Source organism: Condylostylus longicornis, unplaced genomic scaffold (genome assembly GCF_029603195.1).
Source record: "Condylostylus longicornis isolate FDR11 unplaced genomic scaffold, ASM2960319v2 ptg000055l, whole genome shotgun sequence".
Taxonomy (NCBI): Eukaryota; Metazoa; Arthropoda; class Insecta; order Diptera; family Dolichopodidae; genus Condylostylus; species Condylostylus longicornis.
In genome coordinates, this window is record NW_026578024.1 from 1,972,742 (window position 1) to 1,997,724 (window position 24,983).

Consider the following 24,983-nt stretch of genomic DNA (forward strand, 5'->3'; position numbering starts at 1 on the left):
GCTACCTTCCATAAATTGGGAATATGCAAGGAAATCTAAAAGAACATTTTTGTGCATTGTTGGTGTAATGCCTTTCCATCCTTCTTCCTCAACGCGTTTCAGTGCAACTTTATACCATTGTATAGCATAATAGTGATAGTTGAACCCTGTGAGTTTTAAACCAACTTCAAAGCAATCAGAGGCTTTAAATTTTGCACCGAAATTGATATCTTTCATCATTCCGTCAGCAATTTGTTCAGCTGAAATTCCGTAAACTTCTTGAATACGTAAAAGACCTAAAGTAACACCTTCTAAGTCTTTCACACTAGGCAAATCACGTTCTTCCGCTACTTTTGTTAAATTTTGAAATATTTCTAAGAATTTTCAAAATGAGTCATAATTGTTAGTTATAATCGAGTTTAAAGTACTTACTTACTGTCGTCCTGTTGAGATATTGTTGTAAATTTGGAACATTTATTGCCAATCTTTTTTTCAACAAAAATGAATGGAGAGGATTTTCAATAGATTCACTGATTAAGCCATCTTCAAGGGTTTTGAAATGTTTATTCCTTAATTCAGTTAAAAAACTGAAACAATAAGACAAAATTTATTATCATTTATTTTTAGGAAGTTTCAAGTATTGACGACACAAAATCACGTGCCGCTCCCTACCTACTAACTTTTAATTGAATGACCTAATTTTTACTGAATCTTATTCTTTCAAGTTTCTGGGTACTTATTAATTTGGAAAAAAAAATTTTCCGGAAAAAGAGTTATATTTTAGCTGATTATTTCTGAGAACGAACAGGCCAGCAAACTGTAAGAACTGTCAACGAGACTCACCTTTTCATAAAATTAATTTTCTGTTCAGATCCCGTTATGTAGGTTGCTAAATTTTCAACCAGATGTTTTTCCGCATTTAAAACATCTTGGAGTGCAGTTACAGATGAATGCAAATCATCACCTTGTTTTAGTGCATCGGAAATTAAAAACAAAGCTCCAACAAAATAAAAAAACGATATGAAAAACGTTTTAGGAGCCATCAACATTGTATTTATTTTCATGAATTCTAAAATTTTATTTTTAATAAAACAAATAATTATTTTTAATTTTTCCCAAACGAAAGACGTATAAAATTTGTGTTATGTGATTTTGTACATAACACAAAGCAATAAAGTATTGCAAAGCTTCTAACAACTATGTAGTTCTCTCAATAAATTAAAAGTGAAAAAGAAAAAAAACTGCAGCTGTTTAAAATTAAAATCAAACTTAAATTTATAAATTTTTGCTGTTTCAATTGTCCTTAGTGCTTTTCGGCTTAATAACCTAGAAAAATTAAAATTGGTATCTTTGGTAAGCATCACACTAGGGTACAACTTATTCATACTCCAATATTTTAAGTCTAACATCGTAAGATCGCCGTTTTTATTTGATTTTACAGATTTATAAAATTTGTAGCCAAATTCGTATTCCTTTTTGGAGAAAATAAGAAAAAGTTCATATGATGAACACAATTTGGCACCTTCTTTTAAAGAGATCGCAGGTAAAATACAACTAGTTTAGCTCATTTCTATACTGTTCAAATATTAGAATTGTCATTCAATACTTTTCAAATTCTCATTATTAATAAAATGTAATGCATACATCACATATTTTCTTTTACTCTATTACTTTATTACTTCACTACAGCACCAGTATTTTAAGCAGGTACCCAAAACGAAATATAAATTTCTAGATATACAAATGAAATTTAGTTGTAAATACTTACACCTGCTGTTAAAATGCTTAAGATGCATTTTTTTAATTTTTTTATAAATTATGTATAATTATAATACATGAACATTACATAAAATTAAATGTCGTGGCCTTGTCAAATCTGCGAAATTTGTACTGTTTATTAATAATATTTTATAAAATGCTTATTTCAGCAAGAAATGTTTTTTTTTTAATTTCAATTTAATGTCAAATTTACGATACTCTTTGTCTGTCTGAGGGTAAATTATCATCATCAATTCTAAAATTGAAAATAATTAAATGAACTCGCATTTTTGCAAAATAAATAAAAAATCATTGAAATATAAATTAATATGTTCGTACCTACTACTGCTGTGTATGTATGTACGTAGATTTGCAGTAAAAATTACAGCTGCCTTTCTTTTTTTCGCACTAAAATAAGCTCTAAGAAATAATTTGAATGAGATCTTATATCTGTTTTTTTGTGAAAATTGAATAAATTTATGTGTATTGTGGCCAGCAAATCCCTATTTTCTATTGAAAAAATTAATCATTTCCAACCATGCCTAAAGCAATAATTGTAATTTGTTTTTTTTTTTTTTTTCAAAATTTGATATTTCACCTTTTTTTGTTTACAGAAAAAACTCAAAAATTTTCTGCGAAACTTACACATCTACTCCAATGGCAGCCAATTTTCTAATATATTTTACTTATTATATTCTATCGCATATTCTTGAAATTTCTTATTTCATTCCTGCTTAAGTAAATTTAATATAATATAGGACGAGAAAAAATATACCCGTACGAACTTTTTTATCCTATTGCCAAATTAATAAAATACCTTCGGACATACGAAAACCTTGTGTCGGATAAACAGATGAGCAGACAGGGTTTAATATGCTTAGATTTTCGTTTAAAAACATTCACTTATTTCCATATGTAATACCATTTCTTTTCTTCAGACGTCCATGTATAATAATATGTTTTTTTTCGCAAACTACATATGTATATTTTTAAAATAAACTTCATATTTGAATAGTACAAAAATATAATTTTATTTAATAAAAATTAATTATTTTAAATATCATCTCTTTGCAGCAAACAAGGTCTATTGAACTCCTGATCCCGCTCATGGATCCACTCATTTAGAACTGTAAATCGATTAAGATTTAATTAATAATCGAAAAAATATAGATTTGCATATCTATGTATTTAAAAATTCGACTATAATATATATTGAACTTACTCCATTTATCACCCTCCAAGACTGGACAAGCAGCATGAAATGTTCTAACGTCCCCAGCACCATTTGAATATAAATTATACCAAAAAAGAGCTGAACCTTTTTGCGGAAATACAGTAATATTTAATAAAGGAAAGACAGTTGCGCCACCAGCTTTGACATCAGATAACTAAATTGTAGAAAACAGTATTAAATCGAACAAGTCAATGTCATTGAATAACCAATAAAACAACTTTTTGATAAGGTGTTCATTTATTTAAAGTAAACGAATTTTGTGCAGCAATTTGTGCACTAATGTGTGGGTAGCTTTTAAAATCTCAACAAGAAATTCGAATTGAGAATATGTATTTACATGTTAAGAACGCCATATAATTTACAATATGTAAATTTAAAGTGTATATTTCTAATTCTCACTGTTTAACAATTTAAATTAAAAGTCTTGTAAAAGATCAATAAAATTTATAAAATTTGTTCTTTAATCGTAATAGTGCAAGAAAAAGTACTCACATAAAAAACTAAAGTTGCCATTCGATTACCATTTTCAGATCCAAGAAAATTTTCTGTAGAATTCTGTAAATTTTCAAAATCACAAATGGAAATGATCTCATCAACAATATTTACTTCCAAATCATATACAAATATGATGTATAAAACTCACCCCATATTCATCAAAATGATAATCCAAATGTGGTTCATAATGTCCACCAATACCATAATTAGCAATTTGCAAATCTTCAGCAGTATCCATCGATAATCCTGTAATATGAGCTATCCTTCGGCGAATCACATTTATTAAAGGATCTGTATCAGGCTTTAACCATGCTAATTTATTTGTTCGAATTTCCGATTTATATTCAGAATTTTTCGTTATATCATAAACTTTAGCTCGAGTTAATTTTCCTTTTGACAAATTTTGTAATTTCTTTATTTCTGAATCATAAATAACATCATGAAATAAAAATATTTCAGGGCTAAAATTAATTTCTTCAATTTTAACAGGTGCATATTGTAGAAAAAATGATGTTTCACTTAAATACCAACATTGTAATTTACTCATCAAATTTATTTTCCGTTTTAATTCATTGCGGCAACCTTGTTTATAACGCTCAAAAACTTCTAAAATAAATTCTTGACGTTTTGTAATTTCAAAATGTTCTTTTTCTATTCGAAAATCTTCTATATTTTTTTGAATATGAATTGCATTTGGTTTGATTTTTAAATATTCTTCAGCATAATGAAGTGCTAAGTCATAATTTTTGTTCTTATAATTAATCCAAGATAATAATTCTAAGAGATAAAATTTGGTAAGATTTTCATATAGTCCAATATTAGGTGCTGTTTCGTTATAATTTTCTAAAGCTTTTTTTATCCATTGTTCAGACTTATCATATTGCTCGCCATTATAAAGATGCAAACCAATTAAATAATAATCAGTAAAGTCCAATTTTGATCTAATAAATAATTTTTTAAGTTTAAAAGAAATCTTTATACTTTATCTTTATACTCACCTTTTGGTTTCGTCTCCAAAATTAAAAGATTTAAAAAATTTATCAACTGTTAAATCATAAACATCTTGCAATCGAACTAAACCAGATATTACACCAGTTAAATCATCTTTTGTTGGAAATATTAAAGTGTTTCTACATACTTTAACATTATTCTTTAAATCTGGTATATATACAATATAAAGAGAAATATGTTGTGGTTTTTTTAACAATTATAATTCTCAAGGTGACTATAGATGTTTTTTTTTTACCAATTTCTGGATTATATTCTACTATATCTTCCAGTTGGTACAAATTTTTATTGAATTTTGATAAAAATTTATACAATGCCATCGATTGTACTATTTCATTTGTTTGATTCAATTTATGTAACAAGCCTTTGTATTCAGTTCTGTGTTTTGATAATATTCTAAAATGATATAATAAATCTTTTATAGTAGCTAGCTTTGAATATCTGGAAATTCAAGTAATACATTTATTATAAATTCGCACTCTCTTTTGTCTTCCAAACAATAAAAATTTAATAATATCAAAAATTAAAATCACATTTTTAAAATGAACATTGGACCAACTTATAGTACCTAGACACACACTTAAAATTAAATATAATAATATAATCATATTGCCGCTTGATTACAGCTCGTATTGTAATATTCCAGTACAAATTTAGAGCACATATAAACTTACTCCTTTAAATTATTTAATTTTAATTCAGCATCATTTAAATAATTTTGAAAATATTTTATTATTGACGATTCTGTTGAAAATACTGATTCCATATCCGAAATAGCTGTAAAAATTTCCTCTCGTTCACTTTTAACACTTTTAATTTCAATAATATAAATAATTTGGAATATTAATAAAAATAATTTAACATTTATTAGCAACATTTTGATTTAAAACCTTCAGCAGTTCAATTTGTACTAAATAAAGAAAAATTGCAAAAAAACAAATTAAGAGGGTGCTACAGCACTTAACATTTAACATAACATTTACCTACGTACATAGTATGTGTGTATATCATACCAAATTCTATTATAAACATTATAGCACATACAATATACAAAAAATCAAAATAAATTTTCGTTTATTATTACTAGTCATTTCTAAGCTTGAAGCATAGAAGCTCTAAAGTCAATTTTTAGAAAAAAAAGCAACTTGTCTTATTTAATAATTTTACAGTTCTTTACGTAAAAAAAATATGTTAAATTTTTTATTGCTTTTTTTTTCTTTATATCTTTAAAAAACCGGTTTTTCTAAATTATATAGAATTTCTAATCAAAATCCAAAAAAAATAACAAATTCCTAGCAAAATATCCAATATGTTTTTAATAAACTTTTTGCTTTTTTTTCGTTTTTGCTTTATTATAAAATAAGTCAAGTATCATTGAACTTGACCACGAATTTTTTTGACACTAATTAATATTTGAAACAATATTACTAATATTAGTTAGTATATCACCTAAAATTTCATCAAAACTTCAAATACATACATACATATGTATATACATACTTATATACCATATGTATCTAGTCAGTTTGAGAGTTCAAACAATAATATTATGCATAAAAGTTCACTGAACTTAACAAAAAATATTAAATATAAGCTCTGATGTTGCATACTCAAATATTTTGAAATTCGATTTGACATAAGCACCATTAATTATTTTATTTTTATCGCAAATTCGCTATATTTGTTAAATTTTAGAAATAATCTTGCAAACGTGTTCAAATAGACAAAAAAATCGATCAGTTTTAGTTTATGTTGTTGGATTTAGGAAAAGGTACATGTGTACATATACATTCATATGTGTATATGTGTACATTGTTATAAAGAAAATAATTTAAAGTTAAGCCTCGTTCTTATTCATAATCTGACCAGAACAAATTTAATTCAAAATATGCGAGAAATTTAATATTGCAGGTCTAAATCATAAATTTTGTTGTTTAAGAAATATCGTGTGGTCAAATATCGTGTATGCAAATAATGTAACACTATTGTGAAACAACATTTTCGCATTCAGTTCATGCAATAGACTGCGATGTCAATTGATGAACATGGAGTTCTGAGAAAAAATTTAATTTTCATTGAAGTCTTTATACAAACATACATACATATGTATATACACACATACATATAATTAACGTTTTCGCTTTGATTTATAGCGGATTTACCATCTTATCTATATCTTGTATATAGTCGAATGGTTATCGACTCAAGTGCCAGTGTCTAATGCTATTGTGTCAAATGTGGTAAAGTAAATTTTAAGAAAATTTCAGTAAAACAACTACCACAAAGCAAGTACTATTGCACAAAGCTGCAATTCCATTGATGTACTGCAATTTAAATTCTTTAATTACAGCACTATAATTTGCTTTCTTGCATTTTTTCCTGCATTTTTCATATTCCATCTTACATCATCTTATTATCTATAAATATTCATTCATATTAAGGGGCTAGTAGATATACATACCGCTTATTATAACTTTGTTGCTATACTAAATATAAAAGAAAAATAATCTACTGCAACTTCAAAAGCCTCTTCACTGCAACAAGATATTATAAAATGGCAAGACTGACCCATGAAGTTTTCTTAATAGGTTTAATTATATGGGGAGTATGTTGTGCATACAAGCTTCTTCATGAAAACGCGTTGAGTACTGTGACACAAGGGAGCCATTTTACATTTTGATTATTTCTTCTAATCTCTTCTAAACGAGATGTTTTTAATACGAATACTTTTAAATGTCAACTTTCTTGCTTGCAAATTCATATAATCTTTTCGACAAAGAACTTATTTCAGGTTAAGTCGAATTCAAGAAACGTGACTAGAGAATTCAAATATTTACAAGTAAATAACGTTTCTAACAAAGAATATTCTTGGATCAAAAACAAAACACCATAAGCGCTTCAATTTTCATAAGGTTTATTATAATCAAATCACAAATCAAACAAAAAAAAATATATGGCTCTCTTTTGGCATTTTCTTCACTTAATTTACTTCAGCAACCTTCATTGATGCTTAGCGTCAATGTTCAAATCGCATGGCTTTTTCAACATCTGATCCTTTTCTCTAATCCATTTCATAAGAACTGATAGCATCAAATGAGATTTAATTAATTTCAAAATTTATTCAATATTTACAAGTAAAATATCTAAAACTTACCCCATTTCTTCCCTTTAAGAACTGGACATCCAATATGTCGAACATCAAAATCAACTGCTCCACTTGGTAATATATTGTACCAGAATAATGCTGCACCTTTTACAGGTTTAACAATTGTATTGATACTCGGGAACAATGTCGCTCCACCTTTCTCAACATGATTTAACTAATTTCAAAAATTGTACATAATTTTAATTAACTCGTTTAACATCATTATTAATTACACTCACATAAACTACAACACTTGCCATTCGATTACCTAACTCTTCGCTAAAAGCAATTGGTTTATCATCAACCTATAAAAGGAAAATGTTCATATAATTATCAACACAAAGCAGGAAATGTCGAATCACGAACCTTGAATAAATAATCAGTTGGGGGAACTAAATGCATTCCAACGCTATATTTTGAAATTTGCAAATTTTCACCTTCATTATTGACAATCAACCCAGTAACATCAGCGAATCTTTGATTTAATTTGCTAATAAGTGATATTTCACTATTTTCTACCATATAATATTGACTTTCTAGTGTTGGGTACGCAACATTAACACCTTTATATTGCTCCAGTAGAGTTGCTGTTGACATTTGACCTTTTGTAATATTAATCAATTTTTCAATCTCATTTTCATATAAAATATCGTGTACAAGGACAATTTTTGGTTTCAAGTTAAGTACTTCCAATTTAAATGGTGCTAATTTAAGAAATGCTGATTCTCCAAAATAATTTTCACAATATAAATTTTTGAGTTCAGCGGGCGATTTCAATAAATCACCACGACAACCTTTCTCATACTTCATTTCATCTTCAGTTACAGTTGGTTCGTTTTCTTTCTTAACACCAGCTGTGGTTTGTTTTTCTTTCTCTTCCATCATAGCTCTACGAATTTTTCTAATATTATGTTTGATATGATCAAATTCTGGATAAAGTTTTACAGCTTCTCCAGCCAAATTCAAAGCTGTGTCATAGTTTCCTATAAAAAACAAATATGGAATCAATGCTGCAGTAATTTAAGGATACTATAAGAGTTTTATCTTTGTTACTTACCAAGTTCGTAGTGTGCCATTGAGTAATAATCTAAAATTGAAGCTTTCGCAAGATCACCATCTTCTGTGTCCATAAGCTCTCCATAATCAAACTTCTTAATAGCTAATTCTAACCAGTCTTTAGATGATTGAAATTCATTTGCATAATAAAGTTGTCTTCCAATTTCGAAGCAATCAACAGCTTTAAGAGGTTCGCTATTATATAGTTACATAAAACAAATATGTACATTAGAATGACTTTTTTCGATTAGTTCGTTAATAATTTATCTCTAAATCATATATACCTATATTTTACTCCATCTAAATAACCATTCGCAACATCTGCAATTGGTAAATCATAAGTTTTACGTAAATGATCTAATCGGAGAATTTCATTTCGCAAATCCTCTTCGTTTGGCAGTCTTTCAGCTCCAAAATTGGATGTTAAGTTTTTAAAAAATTCTGGAAATGAAAAGAATGAAAATTATTTTAGTCGAATACCTCATAACTGAAAAACCTAATATAGATTTCCTAAAAATTATTACACACCTAAATGTTCATCTTCTGATATTATACTTTCAACATGTTTCCAATCTGTTGTTAATCGTTTTGTTAAAAGATAAGCATTAATTGGATTTGACAAATATCGAGTCACATCTTCATTTGCTTCTTCATGTTCCTTTTGAAGATCCGCTAAATTGCTTTACAATATTGAATTTTTAACAAAAACGAATTATTAGTTAGCAAGCAAAAATAGTTTCAAAATTATGTTACAAACTTTGTACCTTTTCAATCTCTCCAGCTGGTTTTCGTAATCATTTATATATTTTTCTAAACCACTAATTATATCTGATTCCATTTTTAATAATTCTATTGATTGATCTGATTTCACGAAATCGTTACAGCTAATTACAAAAAATAATACTAAGAGAATTCTATAATCTTTGAAATTCATTTTGAATCATTAAATCTGAAAGAATTGAAAAACCATTCAAAATTTTTGATTTAACAAACGTAATGTTTACACGACGACTGTTGCGTCAATAATTGGCATACATTTCATTCCCCTTACCGGCAAAACTTTTCGATAAGGGTCAAGCCTCGATCAGGCTCTATTGATACAAAAGTCGTGGTGTAAGTGCAGGTATTAATGGTTAAATTTTAAAACTACGAGTATTTACAAGAATTTTTTGATATTTATAAAAATTTTTAAATGAGAGACCTTATATTACAACTCTGTTGACATAGAACCGAAATTACCAATAAATAATTTTGTAGTTTATTAGAAAATATGGTAATAGGCTTTCATAATTTTCAAAAAAAAACTTTTATATTAAAACCAATTTTTTAAATATTATGCAGCCAAAATTATTGCGGCCCCCTTCACTTTATGAATCAATCAATTTAACGATTTCTTTCAAAACACAAGTCTGACGAATATTAGAATCGATTTGTAAGAAGCATTTGTAAAAAAATAATTAATAAACGATAAGGCTGGCTGTATTGTAAATTAAGTATCTTATAAATTTTACTAAATGTTACTGACCCCCTTTCTTTCCACTCACAATACTGGAAACTATTATTAAAATGAAAAGAAATATTTATTCAAGTGAAAATTTTATTTCCGAATATCAAAAATATCCAAAAAATATTGTTATTCTTAGTCACGTAGATAATTAATAAGCGAAGAATATTAACGATTAATCTTTAAAACTAAAAAAAAGAACAAAAAAAAACAAGAGCGATAAAAAAATATAGAAATCTGCCACATAATACAGTTTCAAAGATAACAAAATGGAAGCTAAAACAATATAAAACGTTTGCCACAGTTAACAATAAAATTTCAACATGAAAATGATTTGAAAAAGGCATGCACAAATAGGTAACTGCATTCAAACACCTGGGCAGCGACTTAGAGCAATATCAAGTTTTAAAAACTATTGAAGAACTTAATCTAAACATTTCATAGAAAAAGTTGAATCGGAAACTGAAGTTTCATGCAAATTATAGGCGTTATAAATTTAATTGTGACCACAATAAACACTGGGGTCAAACAACGTTCCAAACAAAACATAAATATGCAAATGAAATCGGGCAATGCGGTTAAAATATTTAACATTTATTTGGAATTTTTTATATGTACATTTCAAGTGTCGTCAAAGGTATGTAGAACACATACACATGTGTGTCGAATTCAAATACTTACGAGTAATTCGCAAATTATTTGAACTTTTTAAAAGCAAAATTGAGAAAAAATTATTGATTTTCTCAAAATACAACAATTAAAAAAAAAAAAATTAAGCCTACAATTTCTTTACTTCGAAAAACATCCATTTTCAAATATCCTTTTTTATTCTGTTCCGAATTTAGTTTGAAATGTTATGATAATAAAAGTAATTTAAAATAATTTTAAATTTTCCTTAATAGTTCTGAAAAAAATTTAGTCAATCTGTCTTATTGCCGGACTATCCTTTAGTTGATTACGTGTATTATTTAATGTTCTTCTATTTTCCACAATATTACGCGGTATCATGCAGAGAAAGCTCTCATTCTATGTAAACAAAAACAATTATTACACATTCTGAATTCTCAAACTTGTTAATTTGGAGAAAACGTAATACTTAAGATTTTGTGTCCATGTGACTTGTTTAAATGAAAATATGCGAAACCTCACATTTATTCCTTTTGCATATTATATGAGCATATAAATAATGTAAACTAACAAATCAATAGAAAGTAAAAACCCCTGCTCATTAAACTAAACAATGCTTACTCACACAAGTGACGCAAATAAAACGTCTCCCTTCTTCTCTACTTTCTTCGTTTTTATTAAATACCTAGAGCTGTAATGTCAAATTAGCTCAGCTTTTATTTTAAAATTGTAAAATATAACATCTTATCCAATGATGTACCCACACAAAGATTAAAACCAAATACTCCAAATCTCTGAACATATTTAAACTACTACGTACAATTACAATAATTAACAGTTATTCATTCCTCAATGTTAACAATTATTGTTTCCTTTTAAAATAATTATAATTAACAAAATTTTAATTCTCAGCCTTAATATACCAAATAAATTAGTACGCTGTCAAAACTAAATAAAAATTATAATTTTCAACCATAAGTAAAATTTGACTACATAAACTGACGTACAAATGTAAATAATATGATTGCCACCTAAGCATTAATAAAAAGATTAGAAATCTCTATAAATTTAAAAAAAAATAAATTTAATTTTAAAAATCAAAAATTTTTCCAATTAATTTTTTTTAAACAAATTCTCATAAGCTATCAAAATTGATTAGATCGTAACTTTACACCAAAAATAAATTAAAAACAAAAAAAAAATTGCACCTTAAAACTTTTTACAATAAAAACAACAATAGAAGTAAAGTTCTCTATTCGCGGATAGATTTTTGAATCCACAATATTTTTTTTTGTTTCAACAATATTGGAATTTCAAAAACTAAACTATATTTAGAACTTCTCGGATTGAAGTGATTATTGTAACTAAAAACCGCTTTTCATATTTTTAGAAAATATTAAAGTAAAAATTATCACCTCTCCGTTATACTTTACCTTTCTTACCTTTTAAGTTTATTTTTATTATCGCGTTATTTGTTGTGGTTACAAATTTCGTCAATATCAGACTGTTGACGTATGATCAAAAATATATTGTAGAAATATGAGTAGGTTTGTGTGTTGAAGAATTTTCATAAATTTTTTGTTTATGTTCTTAACATTTTCATTTTCAGAATATTGGCAATTCCTACACATAGGAGGGCATTGTGACGAATCGTTGATAAAATTTTCATTAATAAATCCTTCAGTATAGCTCGTAAAGTGAACTATTTTCATCAATTTAATTACATTTTAACCATATATTTATTTAAATTCATAGGCTTTGCTAAGGTTGCATGAAATTCGACGGTCGACTTTCATTGAATTCATTGAAAAAACAAAAGGTCAAAGTAAACTTTGTTAAGTATTTTTAAATTTGGAAATGCTCACGTTCAACATGAAAATTTTATTGCTTTAAATTTGTTAATTAAGTTCATTTTTAAAAAATTAGACAATATGAGATAGAAAAGCTATTTAAAGAACTTAACATTAAAAACTTGAAATTTATGTTAAGTTACAGGAAACCGATTAATACTGAAAAGTTACAACATATTTGTCAAATATTTCGACAACCTGTGCCATACTACAATACCTCTATGATGTGTATATATGAGTAGACTTTGTTTTACATACAACAAGAGGCCTCTAGACTCTATGATACTTGAAGGATTAATATCTCTCAATAAAAGGGAACAACTTCTTAAATTAAAATTTATATTTTAACCAAAAACAATTTTCTTATCACAAAATTTTTACATAAAAATTATTTATGTCAATTTAAGTACTAGTCATTCCAACATACTTGATTTGGAGAATGGACCCATAAATTTGCAACTAAAACATTGAAAAATAATTAAAATTAAGCGAACTGTCAAGCAAATAGCATTTTAAGTTTAAAATTACCCCATTTATTTCCAATTAGTACAGGACAAGAAGCGTGTCTTGTATTCGGGTTTCCTTCGCCACTATCGTACATATTATGCCAATAAACGGCAGAACCCTTTTTTGGCCAAACAGTTCTTTTTAATTCTGTAAAAACAGTTGCACCACCTTGTTGAACATCCGTCATCTATATAAAAGCAAAAAAAAATTTTTAATAACCTGTACTAAAATTGATAATAAAAAAATTGTTTTTTACATAAAATAAAATTGTTCCTGTTCTATCAGATTCATATGCTTCTGGGTCCTAAAATAAGTTTTTCAAATAATTTAAATTTTAAAATTTTTACAAAGCGGAAACACTAACAAATGAATAATCAACATGCGGTTCATAGTGTCCACCGATACCATAATTACAAATTTGCAAAGCTTCCGATGATCTCATATCTAATTGACTTAAAAAACCAGCACGCCGAATAACAGCTTTAAGACTCTCATCATATTCATTTTGATAAATCCAACTAGTTTTACTAACACGAATTTTTGGTTTTGAATCTCCAAAAACTCCGGCACGATTTAATCTTGGTTTTGCCATCATTTTAATCTGTTCAATTTCAGAATCATAAAGTATATCATAAAATATTAAGACTTTTGGTTCAAGAAATGCTTCTTCACATTTGAGAGGACCAATTTTCAAATATGGAATATTATTATCAGTATAAAAACATTTCAGTTTTCGCTCTTCAGATGGTGTTATTTTTACATCTCCACGACATAATAATTCATATTTTTCAGTTAGATCTAACGAATTATAATCTGGAGGATTTAAATTTTCTGAACTCTAAAAAAAAAAACAAAATTAAATGTTTTTCCTTGGGCATTATTAACTGTGATATAATTTAATATTTTTACCCCGATACTAGTATTTAATGATGATTGACTCATTTCCTCCATTTCTTTCTCAAAATAATAAATGTTATTCTTAGCCATTTTATGATCAGGTGATAAATCTAATAATTCTTTCGTTCTCTTTAACGCAGTTTTTATATCCCCTAATTTAATAAAATAAAAATACAATTTTATTTTTTAAATTTTATTATTGACTACCTACCAGTTTTGTAAATCGAAAACGCTAAATATTCTAAAATGTTCGATTTTTCGATATATGGCATCATTATATTGTCCGTTTCTTGTAATGGTAACTTTTCTAAAGCTATTGTCATCCAATGAACAGTTCTTTCAAAATCATTGTCATTATAAGCAGATTTTCCAATTTGAAAACAATCATTTGCACTAAGTTCTTTACTGAAAATTATGATCCAAGCAAAATAGCATTAAACACTTTCATAAAACAAAATCTCTTAATGTTAATAACAAACATTTACTTAAAATTAATTCCATTTAATAGACCATTTGCGACATCTTGGGCATTCAAATTATAAACTTTTTGAAGCCGAATCAATGCAACTGCTGCACCTTCCAAATCTTCTTCTGTTGGGAATATTACATTATCACTTTTATTCACCACATTTTTAATAATATCTAAAAAAAACAAAACCAAAATAACATCTTAATAAATTGCATATGTACAGGCTGAACAATATTAAAAGAAAAAACTTTTAAAAAAAATTGCATAAATTACAAAATGAAAGCATTGTAATAAGACACAGTGCTTTTGGAAGGTGATTGGTTAAATTCAAAGCATGGGCAAAATTAGTTAATGTCTACTTACTTCCTCCTTGATCATCAATCATTATATCTTCAATTTTTTTCCAATCTTGTGTCAAATGTTTTGTTAACAAATAAGCATTTATTGGATTTAATATATGTGATTCAGATTGATTTTTCTTCTCTATGTACTCATTTTGATGTTTTTGAAATTTTCTAAAAATTTAAACACAATACTTAACTACATATGTACATACATATATTACAAACAAATTCATTCTTTACAATTTTAATTCCAAAACTCTCCTTTCTTCAATCTCAATATATTGTTCTAAACCATCAATCATTGCTTTTTCAGCATCTAAAAGATCTTCCATATCTGTTAAAGATAAATAAAGACTAGTTCCTCCGAAATGACAATTATTCAAAAGGAATAAAGCAAATACTAGAATACTTGTAATACACTTCATACTTAATTACACTGAAAAATTATAAGTTGAAATTTTATTAAAATTTTTATAAAACTATAAGAAAAAAAATTGTAATATTAAATTGTACAATAAGTGAAGGAGGGAATTAGGATATTCCTACGGAATTTATATTAAATTTGACCTTAAGAAAGTGTTATTCATTACAATAATTAAAAAAAAAATTCCTCATTTTCGTGAAATTCAAAAGTAACTAAGAAGGAATCTAGATCACTATATATGTACTCTTAAATAATTTGTAATTAAACAGAATAATTTTCGATAATTTGTGCTACAGGTGTTAATTAATTTAAAAGGATTTTTTCAATATTTTCTTTAATTAAAGTAATCCATTTTTAGCATAAATCAAATTATTTTCTATGGATAACTTTTAACACACTTTTTTGTTTAAAAATCACCTAATTAACTCAAACAATATGAAAAGGATTAATGTAAAATTATTACACGAAGCACTGAAATTCACAACATTCTCATTAAACTTTATATGTAGTAATTTTTATTCTTAAAATTTCTGATTTTATAACCATTGGATTAATAGAAAAAAAAAATATAAAAATTAAAATTCCTATGAAACAAAAGTCTTCCCTTTTATCTAGTTTCCGTATAAACATAAAAAATTTTAATATTAAAATTTTTATTACAAAAATATGATAATAAAAATATAAAAGCACCTTTTCTTTTTCCCTTTTAATTACATAAATATTCATAGAAAATTAAATATAGAAAATTTAAACTTTTCTCCAAATTATTGATTTTTTTTCTCTTTATGTATCTTTTTAGTTTTTTAATTTTTTAATTCGTTTTTTCTTTGTTAACGTGTGCTAGCACTAGAACAGAATTGAAAAGACTGACTAATCATCGCTTACTCTATACTAAATATTGGCCATTGAAATATTGTGTATGAAATGAAGTTTTGTCTTTTTTTTTTATATAGATTTGATAGCATACCTTAACTTATCTGAGAAATATAAACTCATCTTAATATTCTGTTATACTTACCCTTTAAATAACAATGTAAATTATTAATTAATGCAAATACATACTTACATATACTTACATATCTACGTATTCATATAAAATTGGTTTGTAAATCTTTCAAAGAAAGCTAAAAACGGGAAAAACACCGATCAATTTAGTTTCTTCAAATCAAAATTCAAATAAAACTTTAAAAATTTTATTTTAGAAGGAAAAATTATTAAATATCCTGTTATACTAGTTCAGTTTGTAAGGATAATACATACACGAATTTTTATACGTAAATGATCAAATTTGGCTAAATTCAAATCATTTTAGATCTACACATATTTTGAAACCTGTGAATGATAGCAAACATAAAATTCAAATTTATGTGAAAATTCTATAAAAGCTTTTAAATAATATAGAAAAAAAAAGAACACAGTTTTATTTTGTTAAGAAGACTAATATAGAATCAATTATTTTTCTTCTTTAGACTTTACTTTAATATAAATTATAACAATGTTGTGAATTTAAGCAGAACAAAAAAATTTCAAAGCAGCTAGCTATTTTCTTTTTATTATTAAGTACGTAAATTGATTACAGAATTTGCGGTACAGTCAAAACCATATGTTAAAATATTTACTTCTCTAGTAAATATCTAGCATACACAGACTATGTATGTATGACTTATATGACTTATAAACTCACTCATCCTTTATATCTATATATACAATCAATATTTGATAACAACGTATGAAGATTATTTGAGCAAAACTTGATATATTAATTGAAGGCTTAATGGTACTCTGTATAAATTATACGATATGTGCAAAATGACTACGGGACATACAAAAATTTGGTAAATATTTATAGAACTGTATATACTGCATAAGAATGTGTCACAAAATAAATCGAAAACTAGTCACATATGTAGTTCCAACTTGATGAGAACGTAAATAAAATAAACTATTCAAGTTATATACATAAAATTCAAGTATTAATACTTAGTTAAATTCGGTTCTATATGAAATCCTTATACACGAAATTTATATTAATACTGAAGATTGCACTTGTACGAAATAGCAGAAGCGTAGAAAAATATTTTGCTGTTTTTTTTTCTCAACAAAATCAATATGATTGTAGGCTTTAATAATGAAACTTAAAATTTTTCCGTTACAGCTCTTTTAACTCTAAAAAGGACGTTCAAGAAAAAAAAAACTTTTTCGATAAATATTTTTGTACTGAAATTTATGATGCTTCCATTTCATTTCTCCACGAAAATAAAACAAATACTTCATTTTATTACTAAAAATATCATTTTATAATTCTTATATTAAAAAACTTAAAAAACTCTAGAAACAAATCAGTTCTTTTCAAATTCAAAAGATTGATAAACAATTTTCCTTTTTTTTAGCTAACTTCAAATTATTTTAAAATGTATAACATTCGAAAAACGCCCTTATGTTTTTGGAATACTTCTCTCCTGAAAACTGTCTGGATAACATACTTGTCCACGTTCATGTATCCATAAATTTGCAACTATTATAAAAAGAAAATTTTCGAATTAAAATCTTAAAATTTTATAAAATTTGATTTTTATATATTATGTAGATGTGTTACCCCATTTCGATCCAGTTAATACAGGGCAAGCTGCATGTTTCGTACGTAAGTCACCTTCGCCATCTGCAAATAAATTAAACCAAAATGCGGCTGAGCCTTTTTTCGGCCATACAGATTTACCAATAGCTGGAAAAACAGTAGAACCACCTTGTGGGACATCACTCATCTGTTTAAATAAATTATTATCAGTTATATTTAAACCAAGTTTTATTATAAAATCTCATCTTACATAAAACAAAACTGTTGCAATTCTGTTTCCATCACGTTGCCATCTTTCATTTTCATAAGTAGGCTATATGTAAAATATTATAAGAAATAAATTAAAAAATTGTATCGATACATTAATATTAAAACGTGTTCCTTACAGTGCCAGTAGTAAAATCAAAATGAGGTTCATAATGTCCACCAATACCATAATTACATACTTGTAAATCTTCTGCACTTTCAGTTGTTAGCATAGTCATATCAGACACTCTTTGTATAATACTCGTTATCAATGGATCTTCATCGTGACTAATCCATCCAGATTTACTTATTCTATATTTTACTGGTACATAGCCTGTAGATTCACGTGCCGTTGCCCGTTGCAATCTTGGTTTACCAATTTCAATAACTTTATCAATTTCTGAATCTGTAATTACGTCATGGAATATCAAAAGACGTGGACTTTTATTTGCCACTTCAACTTTAATAGGTGCTATTCTTAAAAATGGGACATTATTGTGAATATAATAACATTTCATCGATCTTAATTCAGTAGGTGTAGGTGTTATATCACCACGACATAGCTTTTCATAATTCAAATGATCTAAATTTTCCAACTTTTCAACATTTAGAGACTGAAATTAAAAAGAAAGATTTTTATGTTTAAGGACCGAAACAACACAAACTATGTAAAATTTACTAACCTCACGAAATACATTAGAGTCTCCAGTATCGCCTCGAACTGAACTAAATTCAAGTTTTTTCGCTTCAGCTTCTTTTAGTTCTTTATTAAACCAATATTTATTTCCGGTACCCTGCTCATTGCTCGGATCAATTTCTAGTATTTGATCATTTAGAGCTAAAGCTTCAGCAAGATTGCCTAAAAATAATAATAAATAATTAAAGTTTTATAAAAACAATGAAAATTAACTCAACAACAACTTAATTAATGAACAACATAAGCCATAAAATACTGTTCTAAAATATTAGAGAAATCATAACAGACAAGCACATCGAAAACTTCCATGATTTACCTACAATTCTAGAAATTTTGAATTTGCAAATTAATTTATTGTTTTACTACTGATAATTTTATTTATTCACCTATAATTTTTATTTTTACGCATAATTAAAAGTGTTACCAACCTATATTAATTTAATGAATCTCAACCTCATTAAAACTATTGATTTTTTACTATTCTCCTTTAATTAAGAAAATAAATTTTCTCCTTTACACAATATGTAATAGAAAATATCCTTTAATTACAAAACTCAGAAGACTCACCTTTTGCACACATGCTTACACTATAAAATTATTGCTATAATCACAAAAAGATTTCTTGGCTACCTTTATAATTAAGTAAATTGTGTATTAAAAATCGTTTTGCAGTTCTATACTATAATAAAATTTTTGTTTTTTCTTAGTTTAAAAATAAAAATATTTGCGCTTCTAAAGACAAATGAAAAATAAACTTTAATATTCTTCTATTCTACTCAAATACACGCACATGCATGCATAGATTTAAATTCCTATTAAATTGACTATACCTTAAATATAAATAAAAGATTCGTGCACCTGTTATCTTCCTATTACTTTACATGGTTTTACTTAATACACACATATATACTTATGTACAAATAGTTAAAGTATGGAAATGTTTAATAATAAAGAAAAATATATAGTTAGTAAAGCAACATTTCCATTTCTTTTTTAATATTAATTAATTAAGTGTGACCGTTTACAGCATACTCGTACTAACTTTTCAGTCAAAACTAATGATTAAAATATTGGCTTCCCATTAAAATATGCTGGAAAATATTCTAAGACTTACCCTTTTTATAAACCGAAAATGACAAGTATTCCAAAATTTTTACTTTCAATGTTTTCACTGTTTGATTTTCGATATTGGTGTAAGCAAACTCTTTATCATTTTCAATTTTATCTAAAGCCTCTTGCATCCACAAAATAGTATGATGATAGTCACCATTTTTGTATGCCTGTCGGCCAAGTTCAAAACAATCATCTGAACTTAGTTCAGTACTTAAAGTACAAACAAAAATATTTTCACATTTTTAAAAATATCAAAATAATCTTTAGACTTTTACCTATATTGAATACCATTTAATTCACCTCTGGCAACACTTGAGGTATCCAATCTGTATGTATCTTGAAGACGTATCAAAGCTACTGCTGCGCCATTCAAGTCTTCATCGGACGGAAATTTTAACACATTTTTATGATCTGTTATATTTTTTATAAGTCCTATAAAATGATAAAAATAATTTTGAATATAAACTTTAAATAAAGAGTTAATACATACTATCGCTTGTTTCTTGAATTAAATTTTCAATTTGTGACCAGTCTGATGTTAAACGTTTTGTTAACAGATAAGCATTTATTGGATTTGCAAGATATGTTGCAACATCCTCTGTAGCTTCATTATGCTCCTTTTGATATTCAGTAACTTTCCTATATTAATGTAAGAAAGTAAATACATTTAAAAAATTCAAAAGTATCGCTTCAAAAATAATTTTATTGTATTTATACTTACAATTTTAAAAATTCTAATCTTTTCTCTTGCATGTTAATGTATTCTTCTAAATTATGTATTAAAGCTAATTCAGTATCTAATAAATCTTCCATATCTGTCATGGCTGTAAAAACTTCAGGATTTACTTGATATGATAAACATAAAAGTACTGCTGTATATAAAAATATTCGCATCATATTTGAAACCGATGATGTTAATGAACTTCTTTTTGATTGTTAAATTTTTTATAGGTTTGTTTGGAAAACTTTTGAAATTAATAATCAAAATTTATATACGATTGATGTCTAACCCTAAAGAATAAAAAATAAGTTCACATAAGTTAATTTAACAGTATAATTATATGATATTATTGAACTTTACAAAAATTTTGCTATGAGCCGCACCCTATAGATTTATTAAATTTTTTTTTAAATTTAGAAAATGAAAATTTTACAATAATAAAGGACGGTAAAACTTGTATAATCAAACTTTATTGTATATTAAAAGAAATTTCGTAGAAGACTGGTTTATAGCTTTCAAAAATTTTTGCAAAATTTATTTTGTATTGGGAATGGTCACTTGAATAAAAAAGAATATTTAATTAAATATATATTTTAAAAGTTTCTCAAAATCATTTTCAGTCTGAACAGAAAACCGAAAAAGATCAATGATCTCGTATGAAGTAGGTATACTACAGAAGCGTGCTTAGATTCAGTCCAAACATTAACTCGTTACTTAAAGTCAAAAATTTTAACTCTTCTTACGATTGCAATGCAACACCTAAGCGAACAAAATGTTTCGCATGTTTGTTACCTAACGAATTTTCCATATTAAGTTTAGCAAAACATTTTTTGACAACTTAAAATAACTCAATAATATTTTATCTATTTATTCTTCAATTAGGAAATAACAATTTACATAATAAATCATAATAAACCTACCAAAAAGATTTTGATTAGTTAACAGAAACAAGAAAATTTGTGATGAACATAACATGATCGAATGCACAGCAAAAAGAATTATTTTAGAAAACAAAAATACAAGTAACCTTATTTTAAATTTCAAAATTGGTTGGAGTTGTACATAATCTCCGTGAAGATTTCTCCAAGAATTTTATTAGATAATTTACCAAATATTAGAACTTTAATATATAGGCATGTATAATCCCTAATTAATTAAAATCTAGAAATTAAACTCAAATGTTTAATTTGCAACTACTCAAACCATTTTCGAAAGGGAGGTTCACATACGAAATGCGCGTACACATACGAAATCGCGGCATGTGGAATTTGGTAAGATCACAATACCTCTCTTATTGTTTGCTGTAAGTAAAAACAAAAATACAAGAAAATTCAGGTCACACGTGAGAGAGATTTTGAGAGTAGGTATTCGTATTCACAAAAACTGAGAATAACACAAAGTGAAAAACAAGCAACAAGTAGGCCAACAAAAATTCAATTCATCCCACTAGCAAAAAATGAATTTGGTTAAAATGAAAATTAGAAAACAAAACAAAATTAATTTATTAATCAATCAAAATCATAACTGCAAAGATAATCTCCTAATTTTTCTTTAACATAAAATGAGGTTCGCTTGAGCAGACCTACAATATAATGTGAAATATATTTTGTACATAAGGGCATGTTAATAAAAATAAACACTATACACATGTATACATACATACATTCAACAGTCAAGAGAACTATAAAACGTCAAAGTAAAATCGTAAAAAAAACCTGAATAAATACAATCATTTTAAAAAGTAAAAAAATTAAAAATTTTAAAATTAAAATGTAAAAGGCCAAAGCAAGAAAATATTATGAAAAGCTTTTAAATCAATAAAACGATTGTTATTAAAATATTTTGATTCCCAAATCAAGCATAAAATATTACAAAATACCAACTGAGAACACTTCTATTTTGCTTTTTTATTTTCGTATTAATTTGCATAAATAAATTTGAAATGAGCCACAGTCATTTTTAAAAGTCACTTACATATACATACATACATAAACAAATATATAATATTAATTATAGTGGAAAATAAAAGAAACTATAATTTTAAAAAATTAAATAATTTCAATTTTTTTTATATAATTTTTAATATTTTGAATTCTTCTTGTAACAGTATCGATTGATCGAAGCAATCAAAAGACAAAAGACTTTTACTTGATTAATATTTTTTTGATAATTATTTCATTTACTAATTTACTTAATAAACATTTACAATTTTCTAGTGTACTTCTTGCTAATGATATTGTAAATCTATAAATACATAAATGTATGTACAAATAATTTAAGATTTCCTGTAATAGTGTTAAACAATTTCATTCATAAATTCGAAATTAAAATTATAACGAAGCAAAAGCAAGATTTTTAGTATTTTTATTAGATACACACCTCATAGAAATTACAGGATATTTACAATTGGAATTACAATTTTTAGTAATAGTATTGCGTATATACATAATATGTTCAACAAGCTACTTTTCTAAGGGTCGCTAGCAGTATTAAGTTTTCAAATTTAAAATAGCCACTAAAAAAAGTAGTTCTATTGTGTAACTATAAAAATATTCTTCTGTACAGCACTATACTATATAGCTACATACACAATTCTAATTGTTAAAATTAATTATTATTATTTGACGGCTTTTCACATGCATACATATGTAGAAAACAAACTTTCCTTTTTGAAGTATTGTTTGATTTATTCGTGTATAAAAGTTGTTTTAATTTTTGTAACTAACAATGACATTCACCGAATAATTATTGTTTTATAATCAGAACAATATTAGTGACAATTGACATATGTAGACAAAATGTTATAACTAATTTATTTTGACATTAAATAATAATTTTTTAATGACTTTATTTTGGTCCTACGGCAGAGCTTAAATTTAAAAAAAAACATTCACATTCACATTACAATTAATCCGGTGTAATGAAAATTAATTTGAAAATTACCTAATGCAATATTGATACTAACCTAATATTATATTTTATATTAATAATTTGCGCGTTTAATGAATTCACCTGTATTAATCACTTTCAAAACTTATTCGATACTATTATAGAAAAAAAAACTCGTCTATGTTCTAGCCCAATTAATAAAAAACTGAATTGAAATTTTTTTTTTTAAATTTCTTCCTCAAAAAATTATAATCTATGAACACATACGTAATACATACGTATACGTATATAACACTATATAACATAAAAAATTAAATATAATATGTATGTACCTATGTACGTACAATATTCGATATGAAAAGGAAAAAAAAAAACAAACAAAAGAACAAAAATAACATATTCAACATCAACGAAATCGAATTCTTAATTTAAATAACGAACATCGATATATAAAATACTCATAAAATTGTATAAAAGTAAGCACTTGTATACATGTGTGTACATATGTACATCCATATTTAGTAATAAAAGATCTTCATCATTTTTCTCATCATAATATGCTAATTAAATCCATAATAGAATTGTACACTCTAACCTATAACCAGCTTCAATTTCAAGTTTAATAATAATAGAATTAGAATAATATAAAAGTTTGAAAATGTCACCTTACCAGTTTTTGTTTCATTCACTCAAAATTTTTTTAAACAGTTTCTCTTATATAAATTACTGTTTTACTATACCACGATATTTTAACAATAGGACGCAATCATTAATTAGAGAAAAAAATTAACAAACTTGTTTTCAAATGTAATGCGTTCTTTGACTTAGATTATAACAGTTTCTGCAATTATTTATAATAAATAAAAGCTTTTTCCTGGAAATTAGAAGGCTTAATGTAAATTAAATTAGCTGAAAAGTTAACTTCAACTAATTTCAAGTACATATAGACGTATATTTGTTTGTGTGCTAGGTGCATAGTTTTTTGATAAAATAATAAGGGTCAATTTTGTTACAGAAAGGAAAATTTTTTAATATAATATTCTAAACATAATTCCACTGTTCTAGGACCCTAATTCTATAAAAAATTCGTGTATAAGTACAATTTATGGTTACTGAGAGATTTTTCGTAATAATAGCTAATTATTTTTAAATAACATTTCTAAAACAACTAAAATCTAAAAGTCAATAGCTTTTCTCAAAACATTAACCCTAATTGCAAATCGAAACCAAACAAACTGAAATATGCAAAGTAAGTATGTACCTATAAATTTCGAAAATTTTATTTGTCAAATTTTGCTTTCACTTCTTTTCAAATTGCTAAGTTTAGCCATAATGAAAATGTTAAGGGTAGAACCCTCTTAAACTTAATATAGAAAGAATTCGTATTTTGACAGGATTTTCATTGAAAATTTCATAATTTTACACAAAATTTAATGACGAGTAGA

General features: G+C 26.0%; 2 protein-coding genes across 2 annotated transcripts; both read right to left on the bottom strand.

Annotated features, from left to right (window-relative positions):
• Positions 1-2,754: 2,754 nt before the first annotated feature.
• On the bottom strand, positions 2,755-15,298 carry LOC129611927 (uncharacterized). Its single transcript, XM_055525351.1, has 24 exons — positions 15,114-15,298; positions 14,893-15,044; positions 14,546-14,702; positions 14,272-14,465; positions 14,073-14,212; positions 13,528-14,001; positions 13,420-13,467; positions 13,185-13,350; positions 13,067-13,115; positions 9,440-9,559; positions 9,204-9,355; positions 8,960-9,116; positions 8,677-8,870; positions 7,986-8,602; positions 7,859-7,924; positions 7,629-7,794; positions 7,521-7,554; positions 4,713-4,915; positions 4,465-4,624; positions 4,373-4,407; positions 3,615-4,132; positions 3,464-3,526; positions 2,960-3,125; positions 2,755-2,864 (listed from the first exon to the last, which is right to left on the bottom strand). The coding sequence occupies exons 1-24, from the start codon at positions 15,296-15,298 to the stop codon at positions 2,791-2,793; spliced, it is 4,290 nt and encodes a 1,429-aa protein (XP_055381326.1). The 3' UTR covers positions 2,755-2,790.
• A 2,378-nt stretch (positions 15,299-17,676) lies between these two features.
• Positions 17,677-23,732, bottom strand: LOC129611725 (prolyl 4-hydroxylase subunit alpha-1-like). The gene is made up of 10 exons (XM_055525015.1): positions 23,662-23,732; positions 20,650-20,939; positions 20,419-20,567; positions 20,204-20,360; positions 19,930-20,138; positions 18,802-18,977; positions 18,259-18,732; positions 18,123-18,185; positions 17,894-18,059; positions 17,677-17,812 (listed from the first exon to the last, which is right to left on the bottom strand). The coding sequence occupies exons 2-10, from the start codon at positions 20,823-20,825 to the stop codon at positions 17,733-17,735; spliced, it is 1,650 nt and encodes a 549-aa protein (XP_055380990.1). The 5' UTR covers positions 20,826-20,939; positions 23,662-23,732; the 3' UTR covers positions 17,677-17,732.
• Between the last annotated feature and the right edge of the window lie 1,251 nt (positions 23,733-24,983).

Bases quoted from the DNA above. Each gene is read 5' to 3' on its own strand.
- LOC129611927 (XM_055525351.1), bottom strand. From the start codon at position 15,298: ATGAAGTGTATTACAAGTATTCTAGTATTTGCTTTATTCCTTTTGAAT. The intron at 15,045-15,113 runs GTAAAGAATGAA...TTAAATTTTTAG, and splicing joins AGAGTTTTGGAATTAAAATT to AAAATTTCAAAAACATCAAA. The intron at 4,625-4,712 runs GTAAAAAAAAAA...TATATATACCAG, and splicing joins AGAATATAATCCAGAAATTG to ATTTAAAGAATAATGTTAAA.
- LOC129611725 (XM_055525015.1), bottom strand. From the start codon at position 20,825: ATGATGCGAATATTTTTATATACAGCAGTACTTTTATGTTTATCATAT. The intron at 20,568-20,649 runs GTAAGTATAAAT...ACATTAATATAG, and splicing joins AGATTAGAATTTTTAAAATT to GAAAGTTACTGAATATCAAA. The intron at 18,186-18,258 runs GTAAGGAACACG...TTTTACATATAG, and splicing joins TTGATTTTACTACTGGCACT to CCTACTTATGAAAATGAAAG.